The 15,281-nt window shown below is 41.2% G+C and overlaps 1 protein-coding gene and 1 non-coding gene across 2 annotated transcripts; both read right to left on the minus strand.

The window, feature by feature from the left end:
• Positions 1 to 759: 759 nt before the first annotated feature.
• Positions 760 to 11,940, minus strand: CFAP418 (cilia and flagella associated protein 418). Its single transcript, XM_030266449.4, has 6 exons — positions 11,783 to 11,940; positions 9,905 to 10,004; positions 7,763 to 7,833; positions 7,201 to 7,266; positions 6,312 to 6,407; positions 760 to 4,359 (listed from the first exon to the last, which is right to left on the minus strand). Exons 1-6 carry the CDS (start codon positions 11,875 to 11,877, stop codon positions 4,200 to 4,202), a joined length of 588 nt encoding a protein of 195 aa, XP_030122309.2. The 5' UTR covers positions 11,878 to 11,940; the 3' UTR covers positions 760 to 4,199.
• A 142-nt stretch (positions 11,941 to 12,082) lies between these two features.
• On the minus strand, positions 12,083 to 12,164 carry TRNAS-AGA (transfer RNA serine (anticodon AGA)). Its single transcript has one exon. It is a non-coding gene; the product is annotated as a tRNA-Ser (tRNA).
• Between the last annotated feature and the right edge of the window lie 3,117 nt (positions 12,165 to 15,281).

Below are 15,281 nucleotides of genomic sequence, written 5' to 3' on the forward strand. Positions count from 1 at the left end.
AACACATCTAACTCATCAGAAAACAAAGTTATCAAAGTGAATGAAACACACATGAACATCACTATGACACTGCAAGTCCTAAATAAGTTAGGAGTACTCCTGAGGCAGTGGCTGGTTTCTGAGCATCCTCTCTGTGTCCACACTGCCAATTAAGTTGAGGAAATAATTACTGCCCGAATAGCACCCATTCCTGGAATCTGAATTCAGAATGAGGTACAGGAAGTATTTATGTTTGTTATTCTAATGTAAGCCACACGACATTTCTGGATGGTGGAGAAACAAGTTCCAGCTTCCATATACAGAGCAACTCCTCCTTGGTACTAAGAAGAGTTTCCTACAGCAAGACCCAGGGCACATGGACCACAGCAAACGCATGACTGATACACCAGGCTATGAGCACCCCACTCTGCAAGTTGCTTAGCTATATGCCACCCTGTACAGCACCTGACTCCACCTTTCATCCTCGGTAAACATCCAAGAAATGTGGCAAATACATTCACCTTTATGAACGCTCTATATTCATGTGCTCATCACGTGTTAGCTGGCAAAGAATGCTAAAGCTTCTTTAATTCTCCCCTATTTGCTGCATCCCCACTGATGTGAGAAAACACACCCAACAGTACTTACTGCTTCTTATGAACTGGACAATGCTTTTAAACTAAGGACATGTCATAACCCTTCTGACAGAAACCATAGTTTTTATAAGGCTTCTCTTGGATAGGAACAGTGCACTAGAATTCACACAACACACAATTCAGATTAGTTCCAACTTTTCGTTTTATTAAGTAAGTGCTGACATTTGAAAAACTTTCTCAAAGCAAACATGCCAAACCCCAGGCATCAGATATGGACCTCACAAATGAGCAGCACCTGGTGTCCCTTTACTCCGCCTGCCTGCAGTTACCAGGTGTTACACCACAGACAATGTCGTATCTTTTGAAAACAGAGCCTGGCAGGAAGAAAAATTTGCATATGCAGCTCCCAACATAACACTTCTTTTATTGTGTGACTACCACATGTGCTGGTTACATGACCCAAAGACTCACATGTCAGGAAACAAGAGAAGTGGCAGTCTTTCAGCAAGTGGCAGCATTTGCAGAATATCTTCAGTGCAAAACTAAAATAGGTGTTTGGACAAAAAAAACCCTTATTTGATATAATACAGTGCAGAGCTTGCAATATGTAATGTTATTATGCTTCTGTAAGTTAACTTTAATGGCAGGTTAATTCTTAATAATGACTCTTCTGAGCTATATTCACCTTTCATAGTTTGCAGGTAAAACAAGTGAAAGATAAGTCAGAGCAGCATATTAAAATTTGATGGAATCTCATTTTGTCATTCTTCATTGCTTTTGTTTTTTTTTGAGGGGTCTTCTGCAGACTAATAGGACAGGCTAGAAAATTTCCAAGCATATCAGTAAGCAAAATAAAAGTCTTAAATTTTCACCTTGCCCATTTCACAAATGGAAATGGTATTATTATTCCAAAGCAAAAACTTGGAGGAAAACAGTGGTCATGTTTATACTTAGCAACACCGTTCTCCAGTACTTCCAGTCACAACAGCTGAATTGCATTCTTAAAAAGAATTCTTTACATATTCTTAAACAGAATTCTCTACATAATCCCTGCTGTCTCAGATAACTGACACAGAAATATCACTTATGGTCTGGGCTACATCTTGAGAACCTTGTACAATCTGACAATACCTTCATCAAATGAACACTTAAGCTCTAATTTTACCTTTCTTTACATTCTTTTCATCCAAGGACTTTGGAGTGGTTTGTAACATGTAACTGAAGAAAACAAAGGAAAGGAAATAAAATCTTAATACTGCTCCTCCTTCCAACAAAATAATTGTACCTAATGACGCAGCAATTATTCTCAAATCTAGAAATATGATAAATTCTGAAAACCTGTACCAGAAGTACTATTCTGTACCTGTTTACAACCTCCCTTGGACAAAAGGCTGTCATATCCCACCACTCTGGCCAAGGCCAGAAACAAGTTAATTACACTTGAATAAACCTGATTATTTCAGGAGAATGTTCCCTAAGAACATTTCAGGAGAAATGCTCCCTTTCCTAGTCACGTAAGACTTTGTCTCATGAACTGAGATGGGAATTAGGATTTTGCCCATTTCCAGCTCACAGGTTGCAAGCCCAGCTTGTTTCTACACTGTGGCACAAATTCCAGTACAATTCTAGCCAAAAGACACCCTGTGGAACTACTTGGTCATGCATTTCAAATAGCCTTGGAACAGAAAAGCCAAGGCAGTGCAGCTCTTTTTGAAATGCATTCTTTGAGAAGAATGGCAAGTAGATTTCTTCTTCCCCAGAGAAGCTTGTTACCTACCTCTGGGTTCTTCTCTTATTCTTAGCACTGATGTTCTCTAGGCATGAAAAGTCGCTTGGGCTCACCTGAAGAACACTCAGGAACATTCACTGTGCAGAGCCCAGACCAGGGCTACATCTTCACAAAGGACAGAAAGGCAAGCAGAGCTCTTTTAGGAGCTGACTGAGCAATAGTCAACTGGTCTCTGGTTCTGAAACTGCAGTTTTGGACTCTAGCAGTTGAAACTTCAGCCTGAAGTACTAAATTCACTGAAAGCAATACGTGACCCTAAATATGTCTATACCATCATGCCAAGTAGTACCTCTCCAAAGCCAGCTCATCTTTGACTCTACAGCAAGGCTGCATAGGCACTGGAAAGAGCAGTATGGAGCACTGAAGAAGCACTGCCCGACTTCCCAGGCACACTGCTGGGCCTCTGCAGGGTCTAAAACAAGCACTCCTGGGAGAACAAGGTAAGCAGGGTGCAGAGTGCATGATGCCTCTGATCACTACTGAGATCTGCTCTTTCAGGGGGCGACACACACAGGAATCACATCTGTAAGACCACGCAATTGTTTTGGGAAAGCTCAGACACAGAACAAATGTACAGATTAGAACCATGAGCAAAACTTCAGAGAAAGGGAAATGGCTCTGTATAGATAGAATTCACCAAAGTAAGTAATTCTGAATTTATCTGTACAGATACACATACTGCACAGCAAAACTAATGACAGATTTTCCATATTGAGACACTTTTCAATGTAGTAAATGACAGGACTGGTTATTCTTTCCTCCTTCTCCCCCTGCATAAAACTCAATTCTATCTTCTGTGTTATTTATACATAATGGAAAGGAAAATCTCATGAACTGTAGTGACTGACTGTAAGCAACTTGCCAAGTAACAATGTTACTGGGGGAAGGGAGTGTGTTGAAACAGGACAGTTGCACTTTCTGAATACAAGATTTTTTTTAAAGAGAAGCTGAAGTGAAAGGTAAGTGAAACTGAAAAAAAATCCTAATTTGAACATCAGTGGGGATATATATTTTCTCACTCTTAAAAGCTTGAGCCTTTTTCCCTTGAAAATACTGATAAAAGAGTAACATACCCTTCAGAATCTCTTTAAAATTGCATATTTAAAAACTGCACATTTAATAATTGCATAATAATTTTTTCATTTCTTGTGCAGTGAGGGCTGAAGAGAAGTCAAAGAAATTCATTGTGGTAGAAGTCCTCAGTCAGCAGAAAGTGCTCTGAAGAAAGCAGTAGGAACTGGACGAAAATGTTCAACATCTGCAGTTTTGGCTACTGATGGGTAAAAGTAAGTAAAGTTTTGGGGTGTGCTGAAACCTTTAAGATGAGAGCTGATCCCATAGTAATTTTTAAAGAGATAAACATCCACTTTCTCATTAACAACTATAAGCAAAGCAGCAGAACAGGATTCACTTCTGTGCAGAAATTCATATGCTTGTGTGTCATGGTTGTTTCCCAACCCACCATTTTGAGTCCAGGATTCTGCAGACATGGGAAATAAGGCTCTCTGCTAGATGTGAGGAAGAGTCTCAAGGTACTTTGCCATGTCCAAGTCTGTTATTTCCTCGTCTTTTCTTTACTGAGTATGAACTCAGTAAACCTCATTTAGCTTCCGGAAAGCCTCCAAGTTGGTTATTTCGCCTACTAATTAAACTCGCCACACTGCTTACAAGATAGTTAAATTAAAAAAAATTATTTTCAGGTTGAAATATGGGTGTTATAATCTTTTTCTGGATCTGAGCATTCAATTTTCCATCTGTTCTCAGAAAACTGCATAGGAAACAAATTGATTTTAAGAGCCATTTGCACACAAGTAGGTATCCCACACAAGAAGACTTCATTCTTCATGTTTACCACAAACCCACCGAAGCTGCTGCTCTGTTTGGAGGTCAGTTAATTCATCAATGGATCTCCAGCTGCACTGACAAGCATATGCACGTGCTCCTTTCTTCTTTATCATCTTTGCTCGTAGTTTACTGAGCTCAGGCATGTTATTCCTGCCAAAGAAATTAATTTGTTTTAGGATCATGGTGGGTTGTTTTGGTGTTGTTTTTTTTTTTTTTTTTTTTTTTTTTTTTTTTAAGAAAAAATATTCATGAGGCCATTTCAAATCAGAAGACATCTTGACAATTCTGACTACCACTGTCATGGATTAATTGAGGGATATATTTGAATTCTGTTTTGAACACTCCTTTCCTGAGTGCAGTCTCAGTGTGTAGTTTCTGTGCTCTCAGATAAAGTACAAAGTGATGTTTTTGTAAACAATGTTACCTGTTATGTTTAGAGATTTCCAGTCAGCCTCCAGAGAAAGAACAGATAAACCAAACAGAGATAATTCTTGTGTTTAAAAATTACCCAAAAATGTATTTATCTTATAAAATTTACTGTAAAAATTGCTATGCATAATGGACAAAATTATATAGTTAAATTTTTCATCAGGAACTGTTACACATGGTGATTGTTAAAGTGACTGAAATGAAATGGCTGTAAGAGGGTAGACTGTACATCAAAACAGAAATAATTCCTGTGCAGCCATCAACCATAACAAAAAATGTGCATGCTATGACAAGAACAAGTTCTTTCCAAAATACCAAGTGAAAATGTAGCATTTTAACTATCTCTGCTCTCATGACCTCCTCCTGGCCACTGAATTGCTCAAAAGCAACATTAAAAAGCCAATTTAAATAAGGAAAACTCAAAACAAGTATCAAGGGAAGAATTTTTAGCAAAAGAGATCAGACACCTATTGATGGAAGGAAAATGTTTAACCTTAAAGTTTGCTTTCTAAAATTCAGGTTTATCAAAATTAACAGCTAAATATTTTGCTAAAGATTACATATTTTAATCAATGTTACAGGTATCTGATACTAATGCCACTCATATTTTTTTTTCCTTCTGTTTCATTTATTAATTTCAATTCATTTCTGAGAAGTGAAATAATTTTGACTTTGGGTAAATAAAAGAATCACAATTTTGTTTAAACTTTTTCCACTACCAAGCTAATCTTAAGAGACTAGTGCAGCATGGTATTTTTAAAACTGCTTTAAATAATGGGAAAAATAATGGCATCCAATAAAAATACTGATTTTGAGACTGGAAGAAAAATATAGGAATAACCAAAGATGTAACATAGGAAAAATCATGGAAAAGGAGCCAATATCTCCATTAATGTTTTTCTCTGACTGTCACATCCTTGTCCAAGCAGATACTCTGAACACATCCACCTCTACCATCAGTTAATTGGCACAAAGACTGTACTAAAATAAGAGGAATCAAAATTTGATGTCTATTAGGAATGTGCCTACTACACTATCTTTCACTTGGCATTAACTTTAGAGAAACTGGAAATAAGAACTCCTTACTTTTAAGTCTTCAGAAACTATTAACAGAATTAAAGAAATCACAATATAAGCAGAAAACAAAAATCCCACCTCTCCATTGAACCAAACCTTGCTTCAAGAAAGAAATCTGTTAAGAAATAAAATTATTTGATTTTCACTGAACATGACAGCACACCTGATAGTGGGAAAAAACCATTTGCCTTGAAACCGTCACAGTCTGCATGAGTGAAGGTGAGGTGCAAAGCACATGCTGAACAGTCTGTATTCATGTTGCTGACACTGTAGATACCCTGCACTGGTTGGCAGAATCCAACCCATCACATGTGGATTACCTGCTTATTTCAGCAATAAGCTGGCCTTTTCCTCCATGAAACTTGAATTATTTTTTAAAAGCAGAGGGAGAGTCACGGGAGAAGAGATAGAAACGGATGAAAACAGATTTTGGGAGACATTACTTCCCCCTCCCCACAGACTGTCCCACATGATCCCAAACGGGTAGCATGCATGCTTTTTAGGTGACACAGAAGTGCTCAGGGCTTTTCATCTTTCCCCTTCTTATTGAGCTCCAAAGCACAGTAGCACAACACTATTACCCACCCCAGACACACCTGAAAAAAAGATAATCACAGGACTGATCCCAGATGTAGTCGTTGAAAAGTGACACACGGAAGTCACAAGCAGTACAACGTAGCTGATCACACGTTCTGGACAAAGAAGAACAATCAGAGAAGCTGACTGAAACAATGTACATACATCGTAAATGGGTCAAAGTACAGCACTCATTCAGAAACACTAGATGCAATGTCACTTAATGCCTTTACATCTCTGGCATGTTCAGATGTATGGTATGTGATTTAATTATATGTTCATGTATTATTTTTACAGGTTCCGATCCTCGCTGAACACATAAAATAAATTGATATTCACTTGATATAATCTCCTTAGTCTTCCTCGCTGATACAACACCTGGGCAGCACCCAAACATGTGTTGAGTGCACAATTACTTACTACAAAAAATGCCACATGGAAATGCAGTAATGTTCTAAAGGATGTTGTGGATAAATCATCTAAGTACCTCTTCTGCTAAATTCAGCTGCAATTGCAAAATACTCTGACCATTTTCAGTTCAGGTTCTGGGAGATTTCAACCAACCCAGTGACTTAAATCACATACTTGGCATCACATACAATGATCAAGAGAGGCAGAGAAAAATAATGCAGCAGCAATTTCCTTAACTGCTTGTTACTGATTTTTGGTTTCATGTCTCATTTGCAAGGATCTTTCACCACCTCAAACAAACAAAAGGTCAGATGGTCAACAACAGAGGACTGGAAGGGACCAGCTGATTTCAAGTGCAGTTACAGGCAGCCACTTCCTCAGATGACTGTAAGGCTGTCCTGCCTAGTTCAAATGCAGAATTTTGTACCACCACAGAAAAACAGCTGTGAATAAAAATAATGCTAAATCAAGTAGCACATATTTTTTCAGGTTTCCTACCTTTTTGAAATATTTGTTCCTATCCCAGATGGTGAAAGGCTTCCACCCAGGTACACTGGACAGCATCTATACGGATTAATTAAAAAATATTAAATTAGAGCAAAACAGGTTGGAGAAAGAAGTATAACATTTAACAGCATGGTATTTAAAAAATAATTAAATATAGGCAAGGCATCCAAATGATTGTAAACTACAGAATTTTAAAATTTTCATTATCAAAGTGTTCAAAGAAAAGCTCTATGAAAAACACTCTCCATGCCAAATATATGAGAATCTACATATTGCAGCATTTGATAAATGTATGTGTCCATAAGGCAAAGGAAGATGTTCAATAGCTTAAATAATTAATAAATTTATAATAAATTATTTTGACAACATGGAAACACATTAACAATTCTTTGAAATTACCTGTTTATCTTTGTTTTTTCTTTAAAAAGACTATCTCTCTTCTTGGTGTCTTTATTAAGAAATGTCAACACAGATTAAACAGCAGCAGTATTATCAGCCTGATAAGAAATTATAATCAAGCAATGTTCAACAAGCCAGAACATTTTTCACCTACCTTTTCCCATGTCCCTGTACAACAACACTATTTCTTTCAGGTGTGAGACTTGCAGAATTAGACTGCAATTTCTGTTTAAAAACAACCAAAGAATAAAATGCAGCATTACCACAAAGTAGAATATTCTGTTTTACTTAATAAGCAGAAACCAGAAAATCTCAGTCACAGAAGAGGGGGACTAAGACTTTGGGAATTTTTCTGTTCAAGTTTGTGAGGCTCTGAAGTAACAGGTAAGCAAGGAACAAAGCTTCTCTTCCCATACTGAATTTCCAGCTCTGGCTGAAGGAATTCCACACCACATGATTACTTAGACTTTACAATGCAGACCTCCTTTTACTAATTTTGCTTTTAAAACTGCTTATAATTTGGAACTTCTTCCTTGATGTTTTTTAGCTTTTGTTTTATTAAAACCCATCAAAAATGTAGATTATTAAAAAAAATAGAGTCTTTGAAAGGTTTCTTGTTTGCTGTACACAGAAGAGTTTATTTGAATTCTCAAATATGAGAACTCTAGATCCTAAACAGGAAGTTCTAGAGATATAAAATGTTAAAATATGCAAATTTACTGGCATAATTCTCTCTCCTTCAGATGTATAGAAGTGGTTTTTGTTGGTTCAGATTTAGCCACCCTGTAAAAAATTAAAGACAAACAAAACAAAAACAATGTCACTTGTGAAAATAAGGGAATCTGCAGGAGGCTATGAAGTATAAGTAACACCATTTTCTACTGCTAATGCCCAAATGAGTATCTATTTTCAATGCCTTCTATCATTGTAATTGTCTTGAGAATGTAAATTTGCAGCTTTATCTCCATCTCCTGCTGTGAAGCGGGAAGACATTTGCTGATACAAAACGGGGAGCAGTGGTTGGTGTATCAGATGACTGAGCGGCTATTAAGAGGGACCTCAAATGACTTCCAGAAATGGGGTGAGAAGAATCTCTTCAAGTTCAGCTAAGGTGAAATGCAAACTCCCACCCCAGGGGAGGAATAATCCTTATGCACAGAACACCATGTGGGCTGACCAGCCAGAAAGCAGCTTTGCAGAGAGGGCTGTGGAAAATTCAGTAGATAACAAGTTGACCATGAACCAGCAACGTGCCCTTGCTGCACAGTATCTTGGGATACATTAGGAGGGATGTTGCCAGGCATGTCCAGGGACGTGGTCCTTCCTCTCTATTCAGCACTGATGAGACAGAATCAAAGAACACATTGATAAGATCCCCCTGGAGCCTTCTCTTCTCCATATTGAACAGTCCCAGCTCTCTCATCTGCCCCTCATATGACAGGCATTTCAGTCTCTTAACCATCTCCATGGGCCTTTGCGGGACGTTCTCCAGTAGCTCCATCTCTCTCTTGTACTTGAGAGACCAGAACGGGTCATATTATTCCAGATATGACCTCACAGACATGTCTGGAGCACTATGTCCAGTACAAAAGAGGCATGGATGTAATGGAGTGGGCCCAGGAAAGGACCATGAAGGTAATTAAGGACTTAGACCATCTGACATCCAGGTATCAGCTAAGAGAGTTGGAATTGTTTAGCCTGGAGAAAACAATGGTCAAGAGAACCTTATGAAGGTATGTCAGGGACAGATAAAGAAGACGTAGCCAGACTCCTCTCAGTGGGATCACTGACAGGAGAGGCAGTGGGTGCAAACTGAAGTACAAGATTTTCCACTCAAATGTACAAAAAATTTTTACAACTTCTGAGGGCGGTCAAACACTGGACCAGGCTACTTAGAGAGGCTGCAGTCTACATCCTCAGGGATAACTGAAAGCCATTTGGACAGTCCTGGGCAACTGGCTCTAGACAGTCCTGCTTAAGAAAGTGGTTGGACCAGATGATCTCCAGAAGTGCCTCTTCCAGCTGTGACCATTCTGTGATTCTGAGCATTGACACTATGCTCTGTTTTGAACTAGCATTTCCTCTAATTGCCTGTTATTGCCTAGGTAAGAACATCTCTTTACATCTCTCCTGCTCCTCACTACAGGATTACTGCATTTTCCTTTCTGCTTTATTTTCCAAGTTTATTCTACAGCCTGTTTGCATTCATGTTTTGCTTTAAAAGTTTTAGCTTATGGTGCTTTTACTTCCATTGTTGAACCTGACTTGTTCTGAATTTCTCCAAACCCCTGCTCACCGGAGGTGTTTTGGTAAAGCTGCTGTCATTACAGATTTCATCAATAATGTCATCTAGATCTTCTTCACTGCTGCCAGCACTCAGTAACACTTTAGCTGAGCTGAAAAACAAATAAACCAGCCTTCAATTTTGTAGCAAGACTACAGCAATTCTAAGAAATGTGAATTCAAAATGTAAACAGTTACAGCCTTTTCCCCCTAATATTTTTGTAGTATCTCAGGTAAGCCACCCAAATCATGACTGAGCAGATGTAAACTGCAGGGTAACACCTTTCAGTCACTGTTGCGTTGTCCCATCATAGGTCTTATTTTTGCTTGTTTCTTTTATTTCCAACCACTCCCAAGTGTGAATAAAACTGTGACAGTATAACCCCTGCTACACTTACTGGGCAATTAACTGGACAACCTTGATTTTTCACATTTAGCTTCAAAAGCAGGAATGAGATAAGGTCAGAGGAAGGTCTCTACTCAAGCGACACAACTGCAGGGGTCCTGAAGAGGATTCCTGCAGAACTGCATGCATTTAGAAAGATCACCTGCACTTTGTTTTTGCCCAAGTAACACTCAAGTCTGCTGTTTGCTAGCTCTTTGTCAAAGAAAGAGGCCTGTAGTACTGCTGCATTAACCAATCAAGAACAAATCTACTCGTGAGAAAGAAGAAAATGGTATTAATTTTTTTTTCAAGATTGTAATTAGATTGACTAAAATTAAGTGCTCATCTAACCATTATGCAAACAATGTGGAAGTCCAGTAATTTGGTCAAATGTGGTGGTCTTGCTGGTCTTGCATTAGTCATTGGATTCTTCAAGATCCTTTCCTGAGACTTTGAAATATGTGTTGGATAGGCACTCAGCAGCTCACCTGTGGAGACATCTGACCAAGCCTCTCTGGTCCACAGAGCTTCCAAAGGCAGTCTGAGATGCCTGTCAGGGACAGGATGGAAACCTCATGTCTGGGATGGAAGCCTGAGGGCAGGCTGGGATGTCAGATATCAACTGCTTAGCAGTACTGTAAGCAATGACCCTGCCAGGACCAAACCTGTAAAATCACCCTTTTGAAAATTGTGGAATTTGAGGCAGATACCTCAAAGTGTAGCATGTAGGTTAAGTGCTTATTGTAGTGGATATGGTTAATAAAGTATGAACAGAAACAAACCAACTGGAAGTAAAAGCATGAAGCTGTGTCAGGGGAGGTTCAGGCTGGGTATCTGGAAAAGGTTCTTTACCCAGAAGGTGGCTGGGCACTGGAACAGCTCCCCAGGGAAGTCACAGCACCAGCCTGACAGAGCCCAAGGAGGGTTCGGACAATGCTCTGAGACCACACGCTGTGACTCTTGGGGAGTCCTGGGCAGGGCCAGGAGCTGGACTTCAATGATCCTTGTGCATCCCCTCCAATGCAGAATATCCTGTAATTTCAGTGAAATGACTAAAGTATCAAGAGAATAAAAACATTGATAATGTTCTTGCTGAAATTCTTCCTCCTCTAAATCGCGAGATTTATAGATATTTGAGGTCAGTTTTATGCAGAGAGGTAATATAGTAAGGTCAGTAAGAGAGTCAAGTAATCCTCAACCCCAACTCAGAGGCAAATCAGCGCAGCTTTTAACGCCATATTTAATCCAAGGCTGCGGTACACGCAGGAGACAAAGATTGCCTGAAATAACTAAATTCGCTGGCACACGATTTGGGTCTTTCAAAAACAAGGGCTGCAGGTGACACTCGCCGACCGTCGGCCCGGTTCCGGCTCCAGAGCCCGCGTGTTTCGGGTTCCTGAGCGGTCCGGCCGCACGGGGCAGGCGGGGACGGCTGCGCGCACCCAGGCGGCCCTGGCTCGGCGGGGAGCGCTCTGCTCTGTGAGGGACCGCGGCGGGACCGCTGACCTGCCCTTGGCCGCCGCGGGCTCCTCCTCGCCGCCGTGCCGCTGCCACAGCCGCCTCTCCACCTCGTCCAGCAGCCGATCCAGATCGTCCGCCATCTTGCCGCCCCGCGGTTGCCAAGGCGGCCCCGGCAGGGGCGGGGTCTGCCCGCCCGCCCGCCCGGCCGCGGCCCTGGGGCGGCCCCGGGGCTCCTGCGGGGCTCGGGCCGCGGCTGCGGCCCCGCTGCGCCGCTCCCGGGCTTCGGCAACCAACAGCGGGGAGAGGAAGAAAAAAAAAGAAAACGCAAAGCCACAGGACCGCGGCCGTAGTCGGCAGGATTCGAACCTGCGCGGGGAGACCCCAATGGATTTCTAGTCCATCGCCTTAACCACTCGGCCACGACTACGCATGCTGTAGTCGGCCTTCCCGCCTTCCCATGGCTACTTACCTGAGAAGGAGCGTGCCTTGGCACTCGGGTGCGTCATTCTCATGGGGCTCAGTGAAAGGTCTGAAACAGAGGTTAAACTTCATGCGTCTGTCATACAGTCCACTGGGCTGGATATTGGTCTGTTTAGAGCAAATCAAACGGTTAGGCTTTGCTAAGTCCCGCGGGAGAGCTCTGTTTTTGTTTTTTTAGTTTTTTGTTTTGTTTTTGGCATAGATTAGGAACAGTTGTGGAGACAGCGGCCTCAGTCCCCTTAAAACCAGGAACACTCCCCAGCTGGCATCCCCAGTAGCGTCCGGGAAGTCGGGGGAGGCATTTTTGAGGAAAGCTCCATAAAGGCAGCTCTCGCCTATGGCCCTGATAATAAATCCAGACAACTGTGGCAGGTGTCAGTCACCAGCCTTCCAAGGCCAGCTCCACCTTCCCTCTCGTCAGAGGCACACGGGAGGTGACATGTCCCGAGGTGCGCACAGCGCCCAGAGTGTCGCTGAATGCTCTATATTACTATATTTTGTTAGAAATGTAAGGAAGCAATTTAGAGAGAGAGGTCCTGTTAAGCTAAACAGCATTGCCGTCTCCTTAGGTCAGCTGAGCCAGAAAGCACAGTGCTTGTACCCTCCCGTTGCCAAGATGCCTCAAAATTTCTCAGCCTGTGATGAGATGGGTCTGCTGTCCATAAGAGCTCCAACAAAAGCCTCTCGGCAAGAAGGTACTTTAGAATTCTCTGTGTATTTCAATTAATGAGTTGCAAGCCCTGTCTGTATTCCCTCATACTTAAGCTTTTATTTAATTGTTCCATTTTCCTCCCCACATATCTCAGGTCACTGTTTATACCCCCGCCCAATCCATGGCGGTGCTGCTGGGGGAGATGTGTTGGGTAGAAGAGTTGTGAGCCTTTTGCTCGGTTGATGTGATGGAAGAAACTAAATAGCATTGATGCTGCTCCAGCTCTTTTAAGTGGTCCCTTGGCCAGGACTCTGTGTCATGTAGGTAAATTCAATCCAGAAGAAGAGGATTTTTGGGTGGAATTTTTACATTCATCTCTTGCAGCTGTGGAGAGTTTAAACTAATCACAATTCTCCCGGTATGCTATCATCTCTGTAATTTGAAAAAGGATCAGGAGCCCACAGGCTTGGAAAATCTTGAAGAAACTCTTGTCCTGAAATACATCATCACATGTGAAAAAGACCACTTGCTGCATCATCTTAAAGGAGCTTAAGAATGCCAAAATCCAGTATCATTCTGGCATTCTTTCAAATGGCCTTAGAAATCTGAGTACATTCTCTTTTGACTGCAAAACAGCTTCTTTCCCTTTCCATCAATCCTGTGGCTGTCAGTGTGTCTGTTGCAAGGTGCCAAAAATGTATGGAGTGTCTATGGGATGACAGTGCCAAAGTCAGGGGTGCCTCGAGGCCTTCTCCCATGAACTTGTTGCAGCATTTGCTCAGTTGGAAAGCATTTGAAACCAAAAAGAAAAAAAAAAAAAAAAAAGAAAAAAAAAAGAAAAAAGGCACAGACCTTTAAAAATTGTTCAAGATTGGCTTTGTGCAGATTACTGCCTGCTGTTTAGATCCTTGTTGTTCAAAACTTCTGAAAGGCCTGATGCAATCAAAGAGACTTACTGGTCAGATTGATTCCAGACTAGTCCCTGGAATCACATGGAGGTGAATCTGACATACTGGGCCTTCAGCTAAGCTGTGGCCAGAAGAAAGGAGTTGAGGTCATGCCCTGAATTTTGTCCTCTCAGGAAATCAGTGAAGGTGGCTTGCTAAAATCATGTCTCCTACTGACTGGGTGCAAATAGAAAGGTTAGTGATTGCTGAGGGCTGGAAAAGTACAGAATGACCACTTTGATGATGATGGCATCTTTCTCTGTCTCTCTCTTTTTTTTTTTTTCTTTTTTTTTTTTTTTTAATTTTTTTTATACTATCTTAATATATTTTTAGGAAGAGGGGACAGAAGGCTGGAAGCCTGGACACCCAGGCTGTTCTGGGTGGAAGCCATAATGTTCTCTAATCCTTAAGCTACTGAAAGCTTTCTCAGTGATGCTATAAAACTGGATTTTGCCACAACAGTGATGCTATAAAACTGGATTTTGCCACAACAGTGATAAAGACAAAAAAGATTTTTCTAGGGCAGGTTGTTTATTTCCATCTTCTCTTTTCTCTGGGAACAAAAGTGACCCTAAATTGAGGCTGACCAGAACTCTTCTCAGCCCTCTTCTCTGAACAATGAACCCTTGGAGGCTCAGGTAATGATAAGAGGTCAGCAGAGCCAGGTAACACCGAAGTAGTTTCTTAGTGCTACCCATTGCCAGACAAGAGGGAAATGATTGCAGGGAGGACTCTTCTTCTTGATATGGTGGCAGCATGTTGCAGGCCTTTCTGCCTTCCAATCTCTTGCCCCAGAAGTTGGGATGGAGGTAATGCAGTGACTGCCTCTCCCCAAGGTGTTCTGCTGCCTCCAGCATATGTAGAGCTGTACAACTCGTTGCTCCCAGTTACAGGATATTACTCTAACCCTGTTTCTTATCACAATCCAGTATAACATCATTTTGAGTGAAACTGCTTATTTCTTACTAGCAGTACAGTGCATCAACATGAGAAAATTCACGGCTAAATCTAGATTTTTGGCCATATATTTAACCACTAGCAAACGTTCCTGTGAATGAAATTTTTCTACTAAAGATACCAGATTGTGAGACAACTTATTAGGAGACAACTAACTGAAAGGCCTTTTGGCAGCAAAATGAACAGTGTGTGCAAGATTCCTCATTTAACACTCGTTTGTGATGTTGAGAGACAGCCTTGGATCAAAGGACAGTTTAAGCTGGAGGCTATCCCAGTCCTGGACTTCACTGTCAATCCTTCCATTGAAGGTGCCAGCTTAGAGGGTGGATTTTCAGTTCAGTTTGCTGGCACAGCTGCCTTACCCATGAGGGGCATGAGGACTGGAAAAACTTCCAGTTTCTTCCAACCTTCCTCTCAATAATTTCAAGGTTAGAGTATGTGAGCAGCCACCACCTGTTGCCTGGGCTACACAGTTCTCTTGTAAAGGAAACTGTTCCTGAGAAAAACA

The sequence above is a fragment of the Taeniopygia guttata genome, chromosome 2 (assembly GCF_048771995.1).
Source record: "Taeniopygia guttata chromosome 2, bTaeGut7.mat, whole genome shotgun sequence".
NCBI classification, from domain to species: domain Eukaryota; kingdom Metazoa; phylum Chordata; class Aves; order Passeriformes; family Estrildidae; genus Taeniopygia; species Taeniopygia guttata.